The 23624-nt window shown below is 36.1% G+C and overlaps 2 protein-coding genes across 2 annotated transcripts; one reads left to right on the top strand and one right to left on the bottom strand.

The window, feature by feature from the left end:
• The first annotated feature begins 11856 nt into the window (after window positions 1-11856).
• On the top strand, window positions 11857-15468 carry LOC140891263 (FHA domain-containing protein FHA2). Its single transcript, XM_073299674.1, has 3 exons — window positions 11857-12668; window positions 14333-14490; window positions 15060-15468. Exons 1-3 carry the CDS (start codon window positions 11981-11983, stop codon window positions 15267-15269), a joined length of 1056 nt encoding a protein of 351 aa, XP_073155775.1. The 5' UTR covers window positions 11857-11980; the 3' UTR covers window positions 15270-15468.
• A 283-nt stretch (window positions 15469-15751) lies between these two features.
• On the bottom strand, window positions 15752-19310 carry LOC140891825 (uncharacterized). Its single transcript, XM_073300485.1, has 4 exons — window positions 19002-19310; window positions 18718-18831; window positions 17417-17521; window positions 15752-16123 (listed from the first exon to the last, which is right to left on the bottom strand). The coding sequence occupies exons 1-4, from the start codon at window positions 19093-19095 to the stop codon at window positions 15882-15884; spliced, it is 555 nt and encodes a 184-aa protein (XP_073156586.1). The 5' UTR covers window positions 19096-19310; the 3' UTR covers window positions 15752-15881.
• Between the last annotated feature and the right edge of the window lie 4314 nt (window positions 19311-23624).

Raw genomic sequence — 23624 nt, 5'->3', positions numbered from 1 at the left:
AAAAACAAAGGAAGTTTTTTTTTTTTTAAGGTGGGGTCGCGCGCCCGGGCCGGGACCTCGCAAAGCCAGCGCGCCCGTGCCAGGAACCGCACGCCCGCGCCGCCCTCTCGAGCTGCAAAAAATCCAGGGCACGAAAAACATCTTTACAAACTCAAATCAATAATCTCAGCAACCAAAGTCCAATCCAAAGTTCATATAAGGAATAAGGGGTTCGAAATACCATCAAAAACGATTTAACCATACAAATTTGACGATATAATCATTCGACAAATCGAATAAATTCGAGTTTCCTAAACATGAATCAAGACATGAAATTTCATCAACCCTATAATGCAAGATTGTTAAAAGAACAAACTTCTAGACGGTGTCTCACTCTATCACTTCCAACTCGATCTAGTCATGCGGCTTCTGACTCAATCCTGCCCACATGCCGTCAAGTACACATACAAACAAAACGATAGCCGGATAATTCGGTGAGAATATAATTCCCAGTAAAAGAGACAAAACATGCATATCAAATAATATATCGAACGCGATATATGAAACAATCAAACAAGAGTTCCAATAGCATATCAATAACCCAAATCAATTGCATAAAGTGCAATGCATGTCTTTAAAACAAGGATTATCAAGTCTGGATAATCACAAAGTAAAAGTTCTCTTTTCTCAATTGGGATCCCGAGGACAAAATATCACCAACACACCGACTCTTTCGATCGAGGTGGACGGTGTATAATTTTACTCCTCTAGACTCTGGGCACCTATAGAGAGTGTTTCTCGACAATTGGTAAAAATCTGCTAACCAATGTCACTCAACTATAGTTCACAGAACGTCTAATTCTTCTGGGCCTCTCATGCCCGTAAAACCAAGGTAATTGGCTCAATATGAATGCGATGCAATATCAAAATAAATCAATCAAGTTCACACCAACAAATAACATGCAGTATGTGATTTCTTTTGGGCACTCGAATTAATTCAAATTCGAGTTAATCGTCCCATTCATTCAATTGTCGTCTTCTTACCTTTTTCCAAGTTCGTCGGAACTTCAAATCTGAAAAAAACAATCGAACTCAAATCAATATAGAATCAACACAAGTCGAGCCATCTTAATAAATTCAAATACTATACCGTCTTCAACTCTTGAATCGGTTCAAAGCTCCCAAGTTTGTTCCAAACCCGAACCTTCAACCCAAATCTGAAAATGTTGAACATACGGATTCGATATCAATCTACTAATTCAAACAAACCCGGAAATCAAACCAAAACAATACAACCGATAATCCAAAACTCGATTTCAACGGCATAACGGCTATAAACGGTCAAACCAAAAAATCATCAACATCATCAAACTATTCCAAACAACTCATATCATCTTTCAATTCATCAAAACACAACAAATCCAACCAAGATCATAAGACCCATTTTCGAAATTAACCTCCAAAAATCATATAAAATACAAACTTTGTTCTTTTTCCAAACCGACTTCAAATACACGATCTATGCTAGCTCGAGAACAACATACTCCAAGATTATCAAATTCTAACAACCCAACAAAATTCAAAGTTAGTGGATCGTAGAAAAACTTACGTCAGAATGAAAACTCCTATGGGCTCGAGTGAAAAATTAGGAAAAGACAGTGTTGCGGCTGGTGTTGACAACACCATGTATCGCAGCATGATAGGAAGTCTTTTGTACTTGACTGCTAGTCGTCCAGATATCATGTTGAGTGTGTGTTTATATACTAGGTACCAATCTGATCCAAAGGTAACCCATTTAAAAGTTGTTATGAGAATTTTGAAATATATTTCGGGTACATTAGATTTGGGATTGTGGTATACGAGAGAAACCAACACTAACCTATAGGTTTTAGTGATGCTGATTGGGCTGGTGATGCGAATGATAGAAAGAGCACTATGGGTGGGTGTTTTTACCTTGGCAATAATTTGGTTTCCTGGTATAGTCGTAAGCAAAATTGTGTGTCACTTTTGACTGTTGAATCTGAATATGTGGCAGCCGGAAGTTTTTGTTCACAACTTCTTTGGATGAACCAAATGATTGAATATTATGGTTTTAAGAGTGAACCCCCCATTGTTTATTGTGATAATTCGAGTGCTATTGATATATCAAAGAATCCATTTCAACACTCACGCACAAAACACATTGACATTCGTCATCACTTTATTCGAGATTTGGTAGAAAAAGGAATGATTCGAATGGAGTTTGTTGGAACCAATAACCAATTGGCAGACATTTTTACTAAATCATTAGATCATGAGAGATTCTCAACTCTTCGGAGGTCTCTCAGCATGTGTGCATTATAATCATTTGCATGTGTTGTATGCGGTGTTACAACACTACCGACAACACTGTTGTTTTTATTGTCATGCATTTTTAGGATTTTAGGCATTCTGCACTCACTCTGTTATGTGTAGTGTTTAAATCTCTGTTTCATTGATTCAATCGATGCCAAGTTTTTCTGCAAAATATTTATTGAAACACACTGGCCCTTGCAAATCGAACTCTGACTAAATCACTAAGTAGTTGAGGGATGTACGTGTATTCCATATTCTTGTCCCATGTGAACGGTGGTTTTGCAAATTCAGTGTTCAGATTTTTAATAAAGTTTGATGACCAATGTCATATGTACAAGCTTTATAATTATTCGAAAGAAAATGGAAAAAGCTACCTATTTGAGTCCAATGAAGACTGTTCTTTTAGTGTGCAGGCTACCACTTCTGGAATTTTTTTGAAAACAAGGGTAATCAAGTGTGTAAGTCTCAAATGCTTTTTGAAAAACTATGGTGTTGTTGATGATGTTGGCAACATGAGAGGCAACACTGCACTTGTAAACATATCTTGTGATTGTGATTGCATTCTTTTTTGATTTTACACTCTGTTTAGGCATAAAATAGGTCATGCATATGCATTTTTGGTAATAGGGCTCTGTTTTTTGGCAAGGTTCTAAATAGACGAATTTTGATGATCTACCCTATTTACTAAAAATTGAATTTTTGTGATTGATTTTTGTTTCAGTGGAGTTAGGTTGATGTGAAGTTAATTCTGGAAGATTTGGGCTGAAATATTTATCTCGGATTATTGCCTTATTTATGGGATTTTATCTCTTAAATATCGGCTTTTAAAATTTTGGCCGTTTAGAAAGTTACTGTTGTAACTTGAGGGAGATCAGGGATCAGGGTAATTATGGGTTTGTTAGGAGAATATTACCGTTTGTGATAAGGGTTCTATATATAAGTTTTTGTGATTATCGGGCATTATCATCTTCTCAATTTGCTTTATTCCCGATCAAGTCTTCTGCAAACCCTACATTTTTTTTTCTCTAAAATTTTTATTTGTCATGGCAGGCTTTGATCCACAGGATATTAGAAGCCAGATGGGCCATAAAGAACCCGATGTTGCCGCCAGTGTTGCAACACCGGAGAACCCAACTTCCACCCCTTCTCTGCCGATCGTTCCAGTACCCATGGAACCCATTCCTCTTGTTGTTCTCATGCCGGGAGAACCAGGGAACGCTATTGATTTGGAGAATCCTCTTGATTTCTCCGTTTTGAATAGGGTTAATTCTCCTCCACCGATGACTCGCCGATCAAAAAGGCAGGCAGGTTACAACCCTGATTTCACCCAGTCTAAGAGGTTTTACAAGGGTCCTTGCATCTCCATGGCTGAAGAAGATCGCAGCTCCGGTGACAATTCTGATGATGCAAACTACGAATTTGTGGCAAGGAAGAAACCCTCTAGTTCTGCTGCTGCCTCTGCCTCTGCTCCTATTTTTGAATCTGCGTCTAAGAGTGATGATTCAAACACCTCTGGTGATGCTCCGCCTAAGGATGCTCCTGAAAAAGCTGCACCTCAGGAACCTGCTGGTTTCGATGAAGATGCCACCTTGGCACAAATTTTGGAAAGCCTGAAGCAAAGAAAGGCTTCCTCTTCTGTTCCTCCCTCTGCTCATCTCTCCGATGATGAGCCTGATGCTGAGATGATGGAGGAGTTTGCTGCAAACAAAGCCCATCAAGCTAATGATCCTTCTTCCTCTTCTTCTTCTGCCGACTCTAATGCTGGCTCTTGCGATAAGAGTGCTGATATTGGAGATGAAGAAGACTCTGAAGATATTTCCAGCATGGATGCTGATGAAGGGCATCTGGACCAGGTGGTTGTGTCTACTGCTGATGCCCGTGTTGCTGTTGGTGCTGACAACACCACGGACAACACTGTTGATGAGGACTATGACATGGATGCTGCTCATTCCCTCATGTTCTATTCTGGTGATGTTGCCGCTGTTTGGCCTCTCCTCGCTCATAAAGGTCTACTGGATGAGAGGAACATTGATGTACTCTCCTATGATAGGTACAATTTGATTGATTTTTTGAAGCTTCGACAGCTCTATTCTACTGTTGTTGTCGTGATACCCTATTGTAAGAGGGTGATTCTGGAATTCTATGCCAACATGACTGCTAGCATTGAAGATCCAGAATCTGCAAAATATGTCTTGGTGTATCTACGGGGTTGGCTGTTTGAGTTCACTCCAGCCGTGATCAACTCTCTCTATTCCACCCCAGACTTTGATGAAGGCAATCCTCCAGAGATCAATGAAGTGATTACTGTTCTTACTGGTGATATGGTCAAACAATTCTCTGACCATTTTTATGCAGCTAAGCTCACCTCTTTTTATTATGTGCTGCATAAGATAGCTGTGAGGAATTGGACTCCTTCATCCAACTCAACAGTTATCACAAGACCACAGGCGGTCATTTTGTATGCCATTGGGACTGGGAGTCCCTTCAATTTTGGGAAGATGGTATTCAAGACAGTGCTCCAGTTTGCTGATGGAGGACTCAAATCAACAAAGCTGCCATTCTCATCCTTGATCTACGATATTTTGGAATCTCAGGCTTTCATCCGTAATATTACAGAAGATCTCACTGATCAACCTGAGATTTTGAAGTTAGCAGCTGGACTTCTCAAGGGAAATCGAGTTCTAGATTTGCCCTGCACTGCTACTCCTACTCCTGCTGCTGAAGCTACTGGTGTTGCAACCGGTGTTGCCAACACGGGTGATAACACTGAAGAAACAGTGCCCACTCCTACTACCCTGGAATTCACCACTGCCACTATTCAGCTGCTGATGACTCGTGCTGAAGAGAAAATTGCGCAAGCACAGGAAGATATTGCATTCTACAGCATGATCTTGGCTGATTGTCGGAGACAACTTGGCATTTCTGACCAAACAGGGGGAGATAATAGTGCACAAGCTGAAGCTGGTCCATCTGGGACTAAAAATGATGAGGATGAAGCTACTGATCAGGAGGGATCCGATAGTGATCAAATTTAGATTTTGCTTCTTCTCTCATCTTTGCTTATTTGTTTCATTTTGATTATAATATAATTGTTTTTGTTCATTCTAGTTATGTGCTTCAAGTGCTCTTACATGCTTTAACTAGACCAACATCTTCTACCCCACTTATTCTCTGATATATGATTCTCTGATATATGAATTAAAGAATCCCATGTGTTATTGTCAATGTTATCCACCGTGTTACGACACGAGGGACAACACTTTAGGGGGAGATTCTTAAATTCAGGGGGAGTTTATGATTATTTCATACTTGTGCAATGTTTTGTCCAAAAAGCAAAAAATGAGAGATTGAAAGGAATTTTATTCCTTGATATTTTCGGCCCTTAATTAATTGAATATTATAAGATTTCGCTTTCTAGACAAGATAAAATATATGGTAAATATCCTATATATATATCGATTATGTTAAAGATATATTTTTCAAGTTTAAATCATGTCTTGATAAGGTGATTATTTGATATAATATAATTCGATATTATCAAGATTTGATTTGCAAGATTTGATAGAGTTTATTTCCTACTAAAAGATAGTTGCTTATTTATGTAGGACTCTATCTAAGGAAATCTTCAAGATTTGAATGCTTATCTATAAAAGGGGATTTCACGCACAAGATGTAGAGGACTTCAGACGATAATACACTGCGCATACTCTGAAGAATTCTGTTGAAGAATTTGAAGAACTCTGAAGCAAGGTTTGCAACCATCGTTGTTGCATGTCCCCGTGTTGCCGTTCGTGTTGAAGACATTAGAGACAACACTGTAAGAACTGTGTTGTTGAAGATCTTTTCTGTCTCTTCAATTTAGGCTACGGGATTTGCATCCAATTTCTTTTATACTCTGTTGTATTTTAAGATGCAATTTTGATTTCTCAACTTGTTGAGAAATTTAGGATTTAATGACTTTTCGTAAAATTACTAGGATTGCTTTGTAAGACTGATCTTACGTTTATTAGTAATATTTAGCCCTAAGGCACCCCACGAGTTTTATACTCGTGCAAAATTATTTACTTGTGTTTTATTTACGCTTTAAATTTCCGCTGCACTGTGTTGTCTGTGGTGTTACAACACAAATGACAACACTGTCTATTTTACATAACCAACCACGTACACCGTTTCTTTCAATTTCATAGTCTTTTATTCTGTTTCTTGGATTAATGTAAATGTAAAGATTCATTGATTGTCTTTGGGCATGGAAATATCAAAGTGTTAATTATTTTGATGGTTGAATTGTCGTATCTTCTTCTCAGGTCTTCGTTCATTTCTCGGTCTGAATTATTTAGTATTGTTGGTCGTTTTATTTTTTTTACCGTTGTCTGTGACAGGTGGGTTGTAATATAAACAGAGAGGTCATGCCGAAAATTTTTGAAAATCCATATTTTATTTAGTTTAATTTAAAAGTTGAGTCAAGGTCATTTCAGATTTGATCGAATTTATAATCATATTTTAGCCGGAATTGTTCCGAAGACTATGTGATTTCCAACACAATGAGGAGATGACGAGCTGGTTTAACCCAACTGTTCCTACATTCAGCAATGTTATTATCTATAACACCCTATTGTCTCCCAAGAAACAAAGCATTCACCCAACTTTGTGGATCAGAACTTGTGATAAATGTACTTGCAAGAGGCATGGATTCCAAAATATTATTAATGTATCGTGTAAACTCTTTTTGAGAAGGGGCATATGCAGCTTTCTTGAATACAGATGACCAATGTTTTTTGTTGTGTAGCGGATAACTTTGCAACACCTTCAATGATAAAAAAAATTAACATATTTATATGACTATCAAGAAATAATACTATTTGAAGATTTCAAATAATAAAAGAAATTACTTACTAACCTTATTCACAAAAATTATCCACCAAGTACCTCAAACAATAAGCATGGTGACTAACTGGAAATAATAGCTCAACAGCTTTGATAATACCAGAGTGTCTATCAGAGAAAAAAGTAAAAGTTTCAAACACCGTGATATCTTGCAAAAGAATGACACCTCTCAAATGAAAACAAAACTATTCTCAATTAGAATCATTCTCAACATCCAATACAGAATATGTCAATGTAAAATATCATCATTGGCATATTTTACCACGACAAGTAGGATACTATTTTTATATTTGTTTTGAATATGAGTTCCACCAAGAAAATCCATTGGTTTATAACCAGTAGCAAAACCAAATGCACATACATTAAAACAAATGAATAACTGTTTGAATTTATTAGTTACTACGTTAATATCACACTCCGCCATACTTCTAGGATTTTTTTCTATAACTGCAAGACAATATCATCTCAATCTATACTAACACTCCTTATACGTGCCATGGAGATAATGCATAACTAATTTCTTGTCCTTCCAAGCCTTGCGATACTCTAAATCTACTCCATAATCTCTGTGTATATCTTTCACCATTGCACAGAGACGGTAAGATGACTCTCCCCTTAATTTATCTTTCATCAAATTTGCGACCCAAGCTGAATCAGATCTTGGATGTCCTCTACCACATGAATTGTCCTCTCCACAAGTGTGTTGTAAATAGCATTTTTTGATCCCAAATAGATTTTCTGATTTATGTCTAGATACATAAACTCTCCATTCGCAATACTATTCAATACAAACAAAAATAATCTTATCTATATCATTTTTTTCATAAAAAAATGAGTGTCTTATGGAAACAAAATATTTTTTTCACATAGATTCTAAATTCTGTATTTGAATTTCGGGGTCATAATTTGTATCGATTAAACAAATTGTTGGAATTCTCAAAGTGATACACTCTCGCAGGGCCGTAAGAATCATATTCTTCATACTGATCAACGATGATTACAATATCGGATAACCCTGTCATATATTTAATCCCCAAAGTTTGGCCCATCCCACGAAAGAAATGAAACTAAGAATCAAGAGAATTCTGTACATGTGCCTCTTCAAACTCATTATCACTTCTGGATTAAATGTCTCAGAATTCAACAAACAACGACTAAGTTAATGTACACAAACATAATATGTACCTTCAACAATGTTGAAATACTTTAAGAAACCACTGTCATACTTACACAAGACTAATAATGAAAAATAGAGTATTAATTTCATGACGAAACAATATTAATTATACATAATCAGGATATAATCACACAAAAATTCAAAATCACCAGCAAATTATCAATAAATATAAAAACAAAAACACATGTTTCAGACTTTGTATCTATCACTAAAGATAACAAACAAATTATCAAGTCCAGAGTAATGGCGTTGCCAAATAAAAATAGGGAGAAAATGAATTTTACCTCTCTATATTTAAGCCTCCTACAATCTGATCTTTTTTCTCGGCCCTCAATTCAATCATAGTCAGCCTCGTACACATGTGAAGATGTATCATATTACATACATCATCATTATTCTTCAAGGTAAAGTACATCATGTACTGGAGAGTTATGAATTGTAGTGACATAGATTGAGGATTAATATATTCATATTTGCTCGACAAACTCTGAAATGGTTCATCCAAACTACATCCGCTCATAATTGAAATCACAAACAGTTTTTCATTACATTTACAGCAACCCAAAAATGCAAGGTTGGAAGAAAACCCTACTCTAGATTTCATTCTACAAAAATTAAGGTTGTTTTCAGTAAATAAAAATTTCGCATATGATATTTGTAAAATTATGATACATTTAAAACTGCAATACGCAAGCTTTCATCTTTCATCAACACAATTCAAACAAAATTTCACATAAAACCACTTCAAACCAAAAACAATATAATAAATATAAGCTCAAAATTATTTTGAAAAAATATTAATCTAAACCAAATGTCATTATTTTGAACCTCAACTTATTCGTGCAATATTGGATTCAGAGCTTTAAGAAACTCATATACATGAGAACCATGGATTCGTGCTCCTCAAATAAAAAGATGAAGACAACATTACAAATTATTAGAAGCCAGAAGTAGTTAGTGAATGGAATGCAGAACAACTTCATCTTTTTTGAAATAAAGAAAATTTGTTGGTAGGGGATATGCGTAAAAAAGATTGAGTTTAGAATTTAAAAAAAAAAACGGATTTTCGTTGCACTTCAATATTTTTACACTAGTATCATCAATGTTGAAAAAGTAAAAATTTCACTTAATTTAACTAGAAAAAAAGTGCAATATGAGCTATAACATAATATCGCATCAAAACTAGAAAACATAAAAACTTGACCCAACTCTATAGCAACTAATATCATGAATCTACTTATCAATTTTGTTAATTTAGATAATAACTCATAAAATCAATTTTAACAATCACTGAATAAATTTTTTTTTTTGCAGTCTACAACTAATTAGCATAAACTTTGAATCACAAAGTTTTCATAACATGATAAATCTCCAAACACAGTGGTAATTAAACGTTTCTTTATATCAACTAAAAATCCAAGATTTCAAGTAATGAACTAATAAAGTAAAAAAAAATTAAGACTTTTCATTCAAAATCGAAATTAATGGCATAAAATTTTCTGGTTTAAACCCTAATCAAACTCAAGTCCCTCAATTCCACTTCAAATGAGTCTGACTAGCTGCAATATTTTAAAAATCTAGAAATAGCATATGAAGCAAGATCAAATCGAGAAAAAAATCTTAAAATTAACAGATGGCTTTTGGAGGAGCGATTGTCAACGAACACTTACAGAAAACGAGCACTTATAGACATATTTGGTGAATATGTAAGAGCGAAGAATGGGGAAATATGAAGATTAAACGGGTGGAGGCAGAAAAAGAACGACTTTTGGAGGCAACGATGGTCAACGAGTACTTACATATGGCTTTCGTACATGGAATCGGAGAATTGAAAGTGGAAACACAAGGTTATGAAAATGGTGAAGAAAGTGGTAAATAAAAAGGACAATTTAGTCTATTTATCCAATTAGGGAGCTAGAACAAATAAATCAGGGATGACAATGGTGCGGGTCTGGCTAAATCCGAGACTCGCCCCGCCTCCCTTTGGACCCATCCCGCGAACTCGGCGGGTCCAATCCAGGTTGGACTCGCAAAAAATTAAATAATTTTAAATTTATTAAATTAAAAATTTTAAAATAACAAAACCATTAAATTTAATTTCAAATATATATTGATAATATTTAAGACAAAAAAATATTCTCACAATTTAAAATTTATCAACTTGTAAATTTAGGGATGTAAATGAGCCGAGCCGAACAATATCGGCTCGTGCTCGGCTCGTTTGACAAAAATAAGGGCTCGATCTCGGCTCAAGCTCGATCCGAGCTTTTATCATAAGGCTCGGGCTCGACTCGTTTAGTATACATAAAAGCTCGGGCTCGGCTCGATCTCGGCTCGGGCTCGGCTTGTTTATCATATTAAACGAGTCTGGATCGAGTTCGGCTCGTTAGTAAGCTCGTTTTAGGGCTCGTTAAGCAAGGCTCGTTAGTAGGCTCGTTAAAAAAGCTCATGCTCGTTAAGTGAATTTTAATACAGTGATTTTAAAGTTAAAATAAAAAACTACATCCTATATATTATAAATTCATCTTTATTTCGAAAAAGTATTATGTTCTAATAATGTCATTTGCATTAATATTAATATTTTTTTATTTGTCCACTCAAACTCAAACTAGATAGAACCACATAAATTAAATGAACATATTCATGAGCCTCCGAAACGAGCCAAACCCAAGCTGGAGCTCGCGAGCCTCCTAAACGAGCCGAGCTCGAGCCCATACTAGCGAGCCTCCTAAACTAGCCAAGCCCGAGCTCAGGCTCCCCAGTCTATTAACAAACATGTTTCATGAGCCGAACATCTTTAAGCTCAAGCTCGACTCGTGAAAATTGTCGAGCTCAAAATCAAGCTCGAACTCAGCTCGATAAGCTTACCGAACGAGCTTTCTACCGAGCCGAGCTCCGAATAGCTCGCAAATCGTTCGATTTGTTTACATCCCTACTTGTAATTAATTAATAATTATTAGCCAAAAAATATTATAATGATATATTTTAATACTAAACATATCATAATAAAATCAATTCATTTCAATTCAATAATATTATACACTCAAATTATAGATAATATTAATTATTTACTATAAAAATATAATTATATATTATTAATATTACATATATATTTTATATTTATATATGCATGTATATTTAAATTTATATATATATATATATATATATATATATATATATATATATATATATATATATACTTTTGCGGGACAGGGCGGGTTGGAGACGGGTTTGGCTAAACCCGTGATCGTCTTGAATCCGTGTGTGGACCCACTTATCCGAGTCTAGATTTGTCTTATCAGGACGGATTTGATGCGGGCTCGGGTTTAAACCCGAATTATTGCTATCTCTAAAATAAATCAAAGTCAAGGAGGCAAAATAAACAAAAGACTAACCAAGAAGTGGTGTTTTGGTTTTAGGGATTTAAGGGCAATTCACCCTTCACCCTTATATTTTTTCATGTATTCCTTTTTTTTTTTTTAGCCATTTTTTCAGTATTCCTACTTTCACGATCTCAATCCAAATTTCTAATTCCAAAATCAAAACCCTAATTTCCCCCCCTCCCCCTTCTAAAATACACCATAACTCAATTCTGAATCCAAATCAATGGGGAGCAGCGGAGGCAGCGATGTGGAGGCTGGGTTCGCTAAGCTACAAGGTGAAGATTTTGAGTACTATATGCAGACGTACTCCATAATCCTAGGTCGCAACTCCAAGAAGTCTTCAGTAGATGTGGACCTTTCCTCTCTCGGCGGTGGAATGAACATCAGTCGCAACCATGCTCGCATCTTCTATGACTTTCAAAGACGTCGTTTCGCCCTCGAGGTCCTTGGCAAGAACGGATGCTTCGTTGAGGGTGTTCTGCATCTCCCTGGCCATAACCCTGTTAAGCTCGACTCGCAGGACCTGCTCCAAATCGGAGACAAAGAATTTTACTTTTTATTACCGGTCAGGAGCATTCTTGGTGGGCCGATTGGTCCTAGACACCATGTGAGTAACTATCAAATGGGGGGAACTGGGAATCAGTATCATCATGTTACTCCGAGTCAGCAGCATAATTTGGGGTTGCCGCCTCCTTCCGGGGTTGGAGGGATGGGGTATGGCAAGAAGGGGAGGGGAAGGGGTGAGTATTATGAGGAGTATAACGAGGAGGAAGGTGGTGGAGGCGCTGGCGGTGGCGATGATGGGTCTTCCGGAGGCAAGAGAATGAAAAGAGGTGATGGGGTCGATGGTTCCTATAGTGGTGGTTATGTATATGGTTCTAGTGGGAAGGCTGGGAGCTCAGGGCGATTAGGTAAGTTTTTTACTTGCAATTTTGTCTGTTCCATTAAAATTTATGCTGTTTCTTTTTATTATATGTGAATTCACAAGGACTACCACGTGAATCTATGAATTTAGAAATTTGCATTGTTTGATTTTAGAATTTTAGTTTCACGTCGCTAGCTTTTACAATTTGAAATGTGCGTATAATTTGCAATGCATATTGATATTGCATATCATATTTTGTTTATTTGCCATCTTTACCTTGGGATCCCAAATTAAATAATCTAGCTATGGATAAATTTTGCTGGACTCCGGCATAATACACTGTTTCTGAAGGCATTAAGCAGTTGATTTTCATATCAAGATTTATGGTGGAACTCTTGACTCACAGGCAGACATTTGAATGTCGAGTGATTTGTTCTGTTTATCGTCTATGATGAGTAGCTGAGGCCAACAAATTATTTTCTTTGGCTTCGGTTGATGGACCATGAATTTGAATTTTGCCTTTGTCATCTTGACCTGGATGTTTAGGTCTCCAGATATAATCTTAGAATTTTCCTGGAATTAGATTTCTGGTTTTAAGTAGTCTGCTCTAATTAATGATTGTTTTTTCTTTTCTTTTCTTTTCTTTTCCCTTTTGCTACCCTCCTTGTCTGTGTTGACTGTTCAAGATCTTGACCTGCTAAATTTGGAGTATGCTAAACTTGAACCATTATCTTATATATAATTTGTTGGGGTATTTGGATTTGAGTAGATGATTAAGAAGTACTTTGCATCTTCGTTGCTCCTAATTGTGCCACCACAAGCAGCATTTCTTGTCCTGTTTGTTACCTCTTCTGTTCAGTTCTTTAGGTCAAAACATCTAGGGTAGTGGTTTGATGTGTTAATTGCATTTAACAGACGCTGCACATTCCACTTTGTTGAGCTTTCTCACCCAGGGAAGTGACATGCTTAGGGATTCCATATTCAAGGGTTCCAGTTAGAAATGGGATCTATGCTTTCTGATATTCATTGGTGAATGTTGATTTTTCCTAAATTACCAAAACTAAACAAGTTTCCGTGTTTTTGGACGATGCATAACTTTCCTAAAACAGCCTATGTAGAAATTTTGTATTCCTGATTTCCCATCCTGCGGGATAATTTACTTATCCCATCAACCATATCTATATATTTTTTTATTTGATCTCAAGTTGACATGGTTAATTTGACTGCTTTAATGTCTTCAGATATCTTTGGTTGAGTCAACTGTCAAGCAGTAAACTTTTGTCACAATGATGAGAGTTAGTGCATAATTTGCATTTACCATTCCATAATGTTATAACCGATGATATCATATATTAGAACTGGCTGATTGTGATTGGTTTAAATTTTCTAGTTACAACGTGGAGGCCATAAGTTCTTCAGCCATCTCATTGATCTTTTAGGCATTTAACTACATTTTATTGGGTCAAAAAAGATGGTAGCGCAAGGTAATTAATAAAAAACGAAATTTAACTGTTTCCTACTTCCCTTCCAAAAGTGGGAGGAGCTCATTGGTTCGAAACCCAACAATCCCCACCCATGACTCAAAAAAGAAGAAATATTACAATTGAGGGATAAGATATTTTTCCTCTCTCTTATATCAATCCACAATAATTGAAGTTTAATAGTAGTTGACTCTTGGATATCCCATTTCTTACATTTCGATTTTTGCAGATAAAAAGGCTGAAGGGAGATTGCGAGTGGATAGGGAAGCTGACAACCAGCAGCTCCTTCAGTTGGAAGAGAAAGATGTTGTATCGTCAGTGGCCACAGTATTGTCTGATTTATGTGGTCCTGGAGAATGGATGCCTATGGATAAACTTCATTATGAGGTTTTTTTATCTCTAGTAACTTCAATTTTAACTCTAAGCCCTACTCTTCTCAGTTTTACCTGTGAATAATGATCTGGGAGTTTGAATTTATCGGCAATTGTCTTCTTGTTTGGACATTAGATGTGTTATATCCTGTCATTATATTTCTAACCGCCATTCAAATTTCCATTTATTTTGCGTTACTGGATTATATTTTCAAATGGTATCTGTAGCTTGTTGATTGTGAGCTTACTTGCAGTATGAGGTTTATTAGGTTTGATTTGAAGTCAAGTGATAAGGCTTTCAATCAGAGTCAGTATCTATATCAAGCTGTTTAACATGTTAAATGGAGTTGAATATAACATAGTGCACACAAAAAATTGAAGCATGCATACAGAAGTTTTTCTTTCAAATTTTACTCGAAGCTATAGCAAGGAAGTGCCTTTTCCTCTGAGGAATCCAAGACCCAAACAGAGATTCGATGTCATTCTGCAAATCTTTCTTGCTCAATAATTTACATACTATGAAGTTTAATGGTTGGCAAGTGGCGACATAATGTGGCTTCAATAATCAGCATTTTTACTGTGCAGTTGGTGGAACAATTCGGTAATGTCTGGCATCACAGTCGTGTGAGAAGATACTTGACATCTGAGGATTATTCCGGTCCAGAAGTAAAAGGAAAACCATGGTATGGACTGCTCGTTCTGGTGAGGAAATATCCGGAGCACTTTGTTATCAACACAAGATCCAAGGGACACGTCACACACGAGTTTGTCTCTCTAGTCTCACTAGTCTCGTGAATTTGCCTGTGTAAGATATAACTAACTCATGGAATTTCCAAGTGTCGTATTGATCTGGGTTTTTGTCGATCATATACATGGCGTTGAATGTAAACCATGTCCCATGTTCACCACATATCTATTCATCTTTCCTAGTGATCAGCTGTTTTTGGCATGTCGTTTATCATTTACTGCTATCAGCCGATCACTATATAATCCAGCCTAGTTTTATTTATTTACTTATCAGTCGGACAAGAACCTGCTAATTTTATTTGTTTAGTTCTCGTTTTATGGGATGGTTCGTCAAGGGATTGGATTACGGGCATAAAAGAATTTACGTGGTGTAATTAATTTTAAATGTGGTGTATGTGGTGTAACCGTACAATTTTAATTTGCCAATATGAAGCTCATATATTTTTGTGAACCTCACATATCCAAATCAATTTTGGATCATTGATCAATATTACCCTTGTATTTTGGTGAACTCAACTTTAAAACAAAAGTAAAACAAGATTCGGTACATGTCTGATATAAATGTTGTAAAGAATTGAGCCGAGCCCTTGTCAGTCAGAAGATCAGGATTCCAAACCAGAAGTAAATAAGACGGCAAACAAAGAGGTACTAAAAGATATATCATGATTCTTCTTTGTTCAGATTATGGACAGTTCTATATATTTGTTGTTCCCGAGCACGTTTCGCAGCAACTGCTTCATCATCGAGTACCTGTATTGGTGACCACTCCGGCAGTTTGAACCAACCGCTGCTTTTATCCATGAATTCGCTTACGACAGGTCTTAATTTTATTGTAGCATAATCAACAGCCGTCCCAACAGCAGCAAAAATAACCGAATATCGAACAGCACCAGCTTGACCGGCTAATGAAAATGACCAAGAGAAGTGACTAATCATTCAATCAACAAGAATCAAATATGCAGAACACAGAAAATTAGAATGAATCCAAAAGGTTAAGACGTTCACCAGAAAGGCTTGTAATTATTCTGATAACCGTTAAATGAACTCTCATTCAAGAGCTATACATACAAGTGTACACCAAGCCATGAAGGTCGGAAATACTACTAAAAGGAAAAATATGGTACAATTTGCCCTCTTTATGCGTCTCTCTCCCGCTCAAGTTTTAACAAACCGGTCTCTTTCCATGAGTAATATAGCTTCTTTGTACCACAGGTTCATAGGAAAGTAGACAAAGAAGACAAATAGTTGGTGCATGGTGAGAGATTAAATTTTCAGGTATTCTCATCAGAGAGTTGATGTATGAGACAACAAGATCAAATATGAATATCCATGAACAAAATCTTGAGCAGAAGCTAGAATGAATAACGAGGGGACCCTAAAATTTGCATTTATGCAAGGGGTGAATAGTAAAGCGAAAAATCAACCCCCAAAAATACAAAAGGAAGTTGGAACTAAAAGTAAAACCAATCTAAGCTGATATTAATGCAATCATGCATAACGTATTGCTGTGAAGCTATTTGGAGTCAATAAAGCTCCTCACATGTGTGAAGCACCGAGGGCTTGCTTTTTAGTTGATGATATTGGCACAATTCAAATATTTTAAACTGTACAACATCCCAAACCTCAAATTTTGATAGTAATCACATATAAGCAACAACACATGACACACACTAAGGCCGAATTCTTTCTACTCAACAAGGCATATATCATATATTTTGTTATGAACTATACATAAGAGTTCCTTTTGAATCCAACCTAGGAATTTCGGTAAATTAATCCCCATCATGACCTTGCTCATTAAAAACGCAAACCACAAACAAATGAAACCAAGCATGTCTTTAATTTTTTAGAAAAGTGTGTCATCAAATCCAATACATACCAGAAGTACCACATTAATTTGTTGCAGGTTTTGCATTCAACCAAGCGTGCAATTCAAAAGGCTGGAGATTAGAGCTACTTTGGATAAAGAAGAACTTGGCTTGAAAAAGTGCTTTGTTAAGCAGTGTTTCTATTTTAAAAAAGTACAGGAAAGGCAGGGTTTTTTATTTGGAAGGTGTAGAGATTTGTGGTTCTAAAAGAAAAACAAAAGCAGAACGAGAGGTCCTGGATTTTTTCATTTGCAAAGGACATCCAAAAATGCCATAAATCAGTTGATACAAACAGGAAATTTTAATGTTTCATTTTCAGATTCTGACCTTGAAGGCGTCCAAGAATAGCTCCACTGCCAAAGCCTCCAACAACTGAATTCAGCAAATCATCTGGTTTTCCAGTTCTACTCACCCTGACAAATTCACGTGCACCTGTGAATTGAAGAACTAAGATGAGTAGTTTGTGGAATGAGCTAACAAATGAAACATTCTTTTGCTTGGCATACAAATTAAGTGTTCCTTGTTTCTCTTAATCAGTTCATAGAGACATTACAGAAACAATTTTAGTGATAAATAAAAATTTTTTGGGGACTCAACCCTTTTGGCCCTAAGTCCACAGTTTTATGGATATAGACAACAATTTTGGACCACGGTTATGACTCTTGATGTACTTGGGGTCTTGGTTAGCCATCCCAGAACAAGCTCAAAGGAGCTTATCTGTCTTCTCAAAAAGAGTTTCTAGGGCCTGAAATCAATTACACATGGAGAGACTCTTAACCTTTGTATTACAAAAATAATGCAATCCTTGATAATATATACACAGCAACATGTACATATAATACACACACTCATACATATAGTGATTCCCATAACAACCATAAACATAATCATAATTCAAAATTTATTAATAATATGGACTATTGGACTGACCAAAAAGGAGATAGCTTATGGATATTCAGAAATATAAATAAATCGGATTTGCTCCAAAGAACAACTTTATTAAATAAATACATATCTCCGAATCAATCCCTTCTTTATCCGATTCAAAACTACAATGAGAATCCACTTTTTCGGAAGATGATGGGACTTTTGAGTTTTAACAAGAAAAATACTTCATAAACGCATGCACACACAAAACTGAAAGCCAAAATGATGCACAAATCACATATTAAGGTAATAATCCAAGGCATATCCTAATATCAAAACCATTTTTCTTCAAATTATTAGATTGCACTTGGATTGATGGATTTGATAACATATCCAACGCATATCCTAATATCAAAACCATTTTTCTTAAAACTATTAGATTGCAATTGGATAGATGGATCTGATATGAGGTGGAAGAATTTGATTTAGGGATGGATTTCAAATGACAGTTATATGGGTGTATCTGAAATCTATCACAGTTACCATTGAAATTGCTTGGCTTATATAGTGAAATAGACTTCAATTTTGTCAAACGAAACAAGTTAAAGAATTTGAATTCAGGGTCTCAAGAATATCAATCCAAGCACGAGCGTAGGTGATTGCATTGCAAGAAACGTAACTGAAAGGCAGGTGGACTAACACTAATTCAGAGTACAACAATTCAAACACCAAGAATAAAAAGGCTCATAAAATAAATTTACCGCAATAACAGCCGGTGACAATTGCGAAATTAGCTGCATAAGCTGCAGCTGTTTTAGAAAGGCCAATAACTTTTGCATGCTTTGATATTAACCCAACTCCTCCTCCAGCAACACCTGATTTATACGGGCAACAAAAAGATAGTATCTTAGCACATTCAATCATAAAGGTAGAGTGAAAGATATAGTTTTGAAATTCGTGTCAATCAAGGAGTGGAACAGCCACGAAGAAACGTATCAAAGAAACATGGACTAAGCAAAATCAATGGTGGATTTGAAGAAGATACCTGATAGTAAAGTAGGGATGAAAATTCGGTGTTTCCACGGGACACTTGAAGGAGAAGGGATATCCTGATCAGTTTTGTCCTCAATTGCTTCCATTTCGTAATCGGACGGTGGAAGTGCGCGGCGGCGATATGTATTTAAGCTCCGATGCCAGCCAGAGCACAAATTTTGAGTTGAAACCCCGTTTATAAAATGTTATGTAATAAAGTTTTCGATCTTCCATTTTTTATTTGGTCGCGCATTTATATTTATTTATTATCTCTCCATTCAATTTTTGCGTGATTCGAAGTCTTTGTTTGGGCTATGCCACGATAGTTATATGTTTGGCCCAAATCATTTCGCTCAATCAGGAATTTTGGAATTAGGCCGAGGCCTAGTGCCGTGTCCCATCGTACAAGAAAGAGGAAGGAGATGGTAAACAGATATAATGTTAGGAAGTGGGCTCATGGAAGAAACCAATAAAAGAAATAACCACAACCAAATTCAATTATCAACTATCAATCAAGCTCCAAGGTTCAAAGTTTACAATTTTTTTTACCCAGAAATTCATGCTCATATTTTCAATGTGTATTTTCCGCATTTTTAATGCTTAATTAATTTCATGTGTTTAGTTTTCGTATTTCCTCGTACAAACCAACAACATATTTAGGCACTTTTATGGTAAAAATTTAGAGATAATACCTTAAAATATCGTCGGGTTGTATCCACCGGATTTTACAGACCGTTCTTCACAGCCTAACCACACGGTCGCAACCGATGGTTCCTGTCATAGATTCCTTCAACCGTACCTGTATAGTGATAGACTTAATTTGTAAATAAAATCAACATGAAAGAGGCGGAACCTGAAATTTTATTCATACATACTAAATATTATTTTATCAGTTACCTCCTGTAGAGGATAATATTACTGATTTAGCTACTTATAGTAGAGGAAAATACAACACACATAAACTCAAAATAAAATATTACAATTTATTTTGAAGAAAAATAAAGAGCATGATTTATACATACATCTTCCTTCTTCATGGTATTTATAGGAGTGTCTTTCGGATTTGAAATCCAGAGTTCAAACTTTTAGATGCCTTCTTACATTATTTCTTTTCAGTTGTGCTAATGACTTATTGCTAGAAACGTCTTTTAATGGGTGGTCATGAGTGGTACACCCCTTTTAGTGGTGCTTGAGTCACACGTTTCTTTTAATTTTGCGGGGAATTTATTTACTTTTGAGTTCCCTAAAGAAAACACTTTTTGTGTGGTCCTTCACCTTTTATACTTGTCTCTGCGATATGTTTTCGGTCAGATCTTGGTCGAAAACCTTTCCCGAACTATGGCTCCTTTTGATTCGGGCAATCTGGAAAGATTTTTTCTATCCATCTTCCACTGTGAGTCATATTGCAAAATTTTCGACGAATCTCTTTACTCCCCATCAACTTGTTGTACCACGGAATATTTCTTTCTTCTTTTTTTTTTTTCCAAACGCTTCTTATGAAAATCCTGTAGTTTTTCCTGTCATGATATTTAGGAGAAAAAATCCATTAACTGAATTTTGATAAAATTTGAATGAAAACTTTAATTTTTGGGTAATGCTACATGTACACAGAGTGTTACACGTTGAGTTACACATTGCACTTGAAATTACATGATTATCCTTGCATTTTATTTGGAAATAATCTTTCAAAAATGCATGGAGGATAATCATGTAATTTCAAGTGCAATGTGTAACTCAACGTGTAACACTTTGTGTACATGTAACATTACCCTTAATTTTTTCATCTCTGTGAGACAGACCCATATTCCTCATGCTCTTCTGGTAGAGATTTCGCCTTCGTTAAGGGTGGCAACCAGGAGAATTTCTTCTACTGGAGGGTCCTTAATAAATTTTTCAGCATTTATATCTGACTTCCTGAGTTTAATGAAATGAAAGACTTCATGTGAGACTTTCTGAGCTATTTTTGGTGTCGTACTAAAGAAGTAGAGCTCCAGAAAATCTGCTATGGATAAATAATCATTATTTTCCCAAGTTTGGGATAAAACCTTAAAATATCCTTATAGTTCCATTGTTTTCCCATTTATGTCCCTCAAAACATTTCGGTGCCATTTATGTTCCTTATTCTAACTTTGATATCCAATATACATCCCTGCCATCAACTTTGCTGTTAAGATATAACAGATTAGTCACGTGCAAGGCACATGAATCGGGAAACACCAATATACGCCCAAATCGAAGCCCTCAGCTCATCATTCTTTGAAATTAACGAACCCTAATCCCCAAAATCCACCTTTCCCTTTGCTCCAAACCCCATCGGACCACCGGCCATTGGTCGGCGACGGGAAGCGTCAGGAACCCAGCAAATTCGAGAGTAGCAAATGTAAGTTTTTTTATGTTTTTTATTCTTTGTAACTCAGTTTTTAAGCTACCGATCCCAATCTAGTGGTGAGATTTCACGGGATCTCGAGATTCCATTAAGTATATTTTGTTTTTCTTTTTGTTGATTCAAAATAGATTTTTCTTAAGCTACCGATTTTGTTATTTTTTGTAGTTTAAAGTGACTAAAAGCTACTGTTGTTGATCTCTAATGTCCAGACGAAGTAGAAGCATCTTGCGTTTCACCCCAGACTATGGTATTTATTCTATTTAGCACTGATTTTGTTATTTTATATGTACTGTTTAATTATTGATTAACTATATAAAACTCTTTTATGTAACTATTTGTTGGACTAAACCTTTGAATTTGTGTATTGATTTACAGATAGCATTGGAGATGATACATCCGTTAATTTGAAACTATATTATAATGGAAAAATGAAGGGCACAAGTACATTGAAAGAATATATTGGGGGAAGTGTTGAATATTATGACTGGGTGGATGCAAATAAAATGAAAATGCTTCATTTGTATGGATTTTCTGAGGAATTAGGTTACAAAGACACAAAGGTTCCTGTGTTTTGGCATAAATCAGGTCTTAGTTCGAGTAATGGCAGATATCTGGGGAATGATGCAGAGGTATCGACAATTAAAGATAACATCCCAACCAACCACCAAGTCGAGATATATATAGCATATGAATGTGATGATGAGATTGATAGCAATAGTGCAACAAGTTCAGAAAATGAAGAAAGTGGATCAGAATATGATGATGTTAATGTCAAAGAAGATGAGTTTCATGATAGTGATTATGAGTTTGAGGAAGATGATAGGCTTTTGACAGTAATGTCGATCATGATGTGGGAATGTTGAATGATGTGGTGATGGTAAATCCAGACATTCCTAATAATGTTTTAGCTGGGATGCAGAATGAAGAAGGCGATGATAATTGTGTTGACAATGATGACTTAGATAGTAATTTGGATTCTGATGATGGAGATGGTAAATCCCAGAAATTTCCAATTTTCGACCCAATCAAGGATGCAAAGAATCCTGACTTGAAAGTTGGAATGATTTTTAGCTCAAGAGATAAGGCTAAATTTGCAATTGAAAGTCATTGTGTTAGACGGGGAAAGTCTGTGAAGTTTGTTAATGTTGATAAGTAGAGGCTTAGGGGTCGGTGTACAGTTGAAGGTTGTGATTGGGTGATTCATGTGTCACCAAAGGGTCATGATAGTTGTTGGCAGATAAAGACTTTCAAATCGGAACACAAGGGATGTTTTTGGCATAGCAAGAATAAAAATGCTACTTGTAGTTGGCTGGGAAAAACTTTTGTGAAAAAGTTTAAGTCGAACTCAAAGTTGGGCGTCGTAGAATTCCAAGACCAGGTTCTAATAGCTTGAAATTAAGTATTTCAAGGAAGAAATCATATATGGCTAAGAGGAAAGCTCTTGAGTTGCTACAAGGAACTACCACGCAACAATTTAGTAAGATCAGAGATTATTGTCTTGAGTTGAAAAGTGTCGATCCAAGTGCGTCGGTTATCTTAAAACTGACTGAGGATGATGATGGGCCAAGATTTCAGCGCATGTATATCTGTTTTTCAGCGTGCATAGAAGGTTTTAAGCAAGCGTGTAGACCTCTAGTAGGTGTTGATGGATGCTTCCTGAACACTGAAACTGGTGGACAGTTGTTAATAGCTGTTGGGCTAGATCCCAACAACAACATCTTCCCTATCAGTTATGCGATGGTTGAAAGAGAGACCAAAGATTCGTGGATGTGGTTTTTACAGTTCCTGGACGCAGACATAGGCTTTGGAGATGGATTTAGTTGGACCTTCATATCTGACAAACAAAAGGGTCTAATTCCAACATTTGAAAGTTTGTTTCCTGCTGCGGATAATCGTTTTTGTGTGAGATATTTACACACCAACATGAAAAGGGATGGTTTCAAAGGTATGTCAATTAAAAATGCACTTTGGGCAGCTGCAAAATCAACAACAATACCATAATTTTGACATAGAATGGAGGAGATGAAACATATTTATGAGAAGGCGTATGAGTGGTTGGATAAGAAACCAAAGGAACAATGGTCGAGGTCACATTTTGCCACTACCCCCAAGTGTGATGTGTTATTGAATAACATGTCTGAGTGCTTCAACAGTTTCATTTTGGCAGCAAGAGACAAGCCGATAATTCCAATGTTTTAAAATATACGAAATTTGTTGATGGTCCGATTTCAACTTAACAGAGAGAGAGCT

Source organism: Henckelia pumila, chromosome 3 (assembly GCF_033568475.1).
Source record: "Henckelia pumila isolate YLH828 chromosome 3, ASM3356847v2, whole genome shotgun sequence".
NCBI classification, from domain to species: domain Eukaryota; kingdom Viridiplantae; phylum Streptophyta; class Magnoliopsida; order Lamiales; family Gesneriaceae; genus Henckelia; species Henckelia pumila.
The sequence above is the reverse complement of the archived record's forward strand: the minus strand, read 5'-3'. Positions and strand labels throughout refer to the sequence as shown.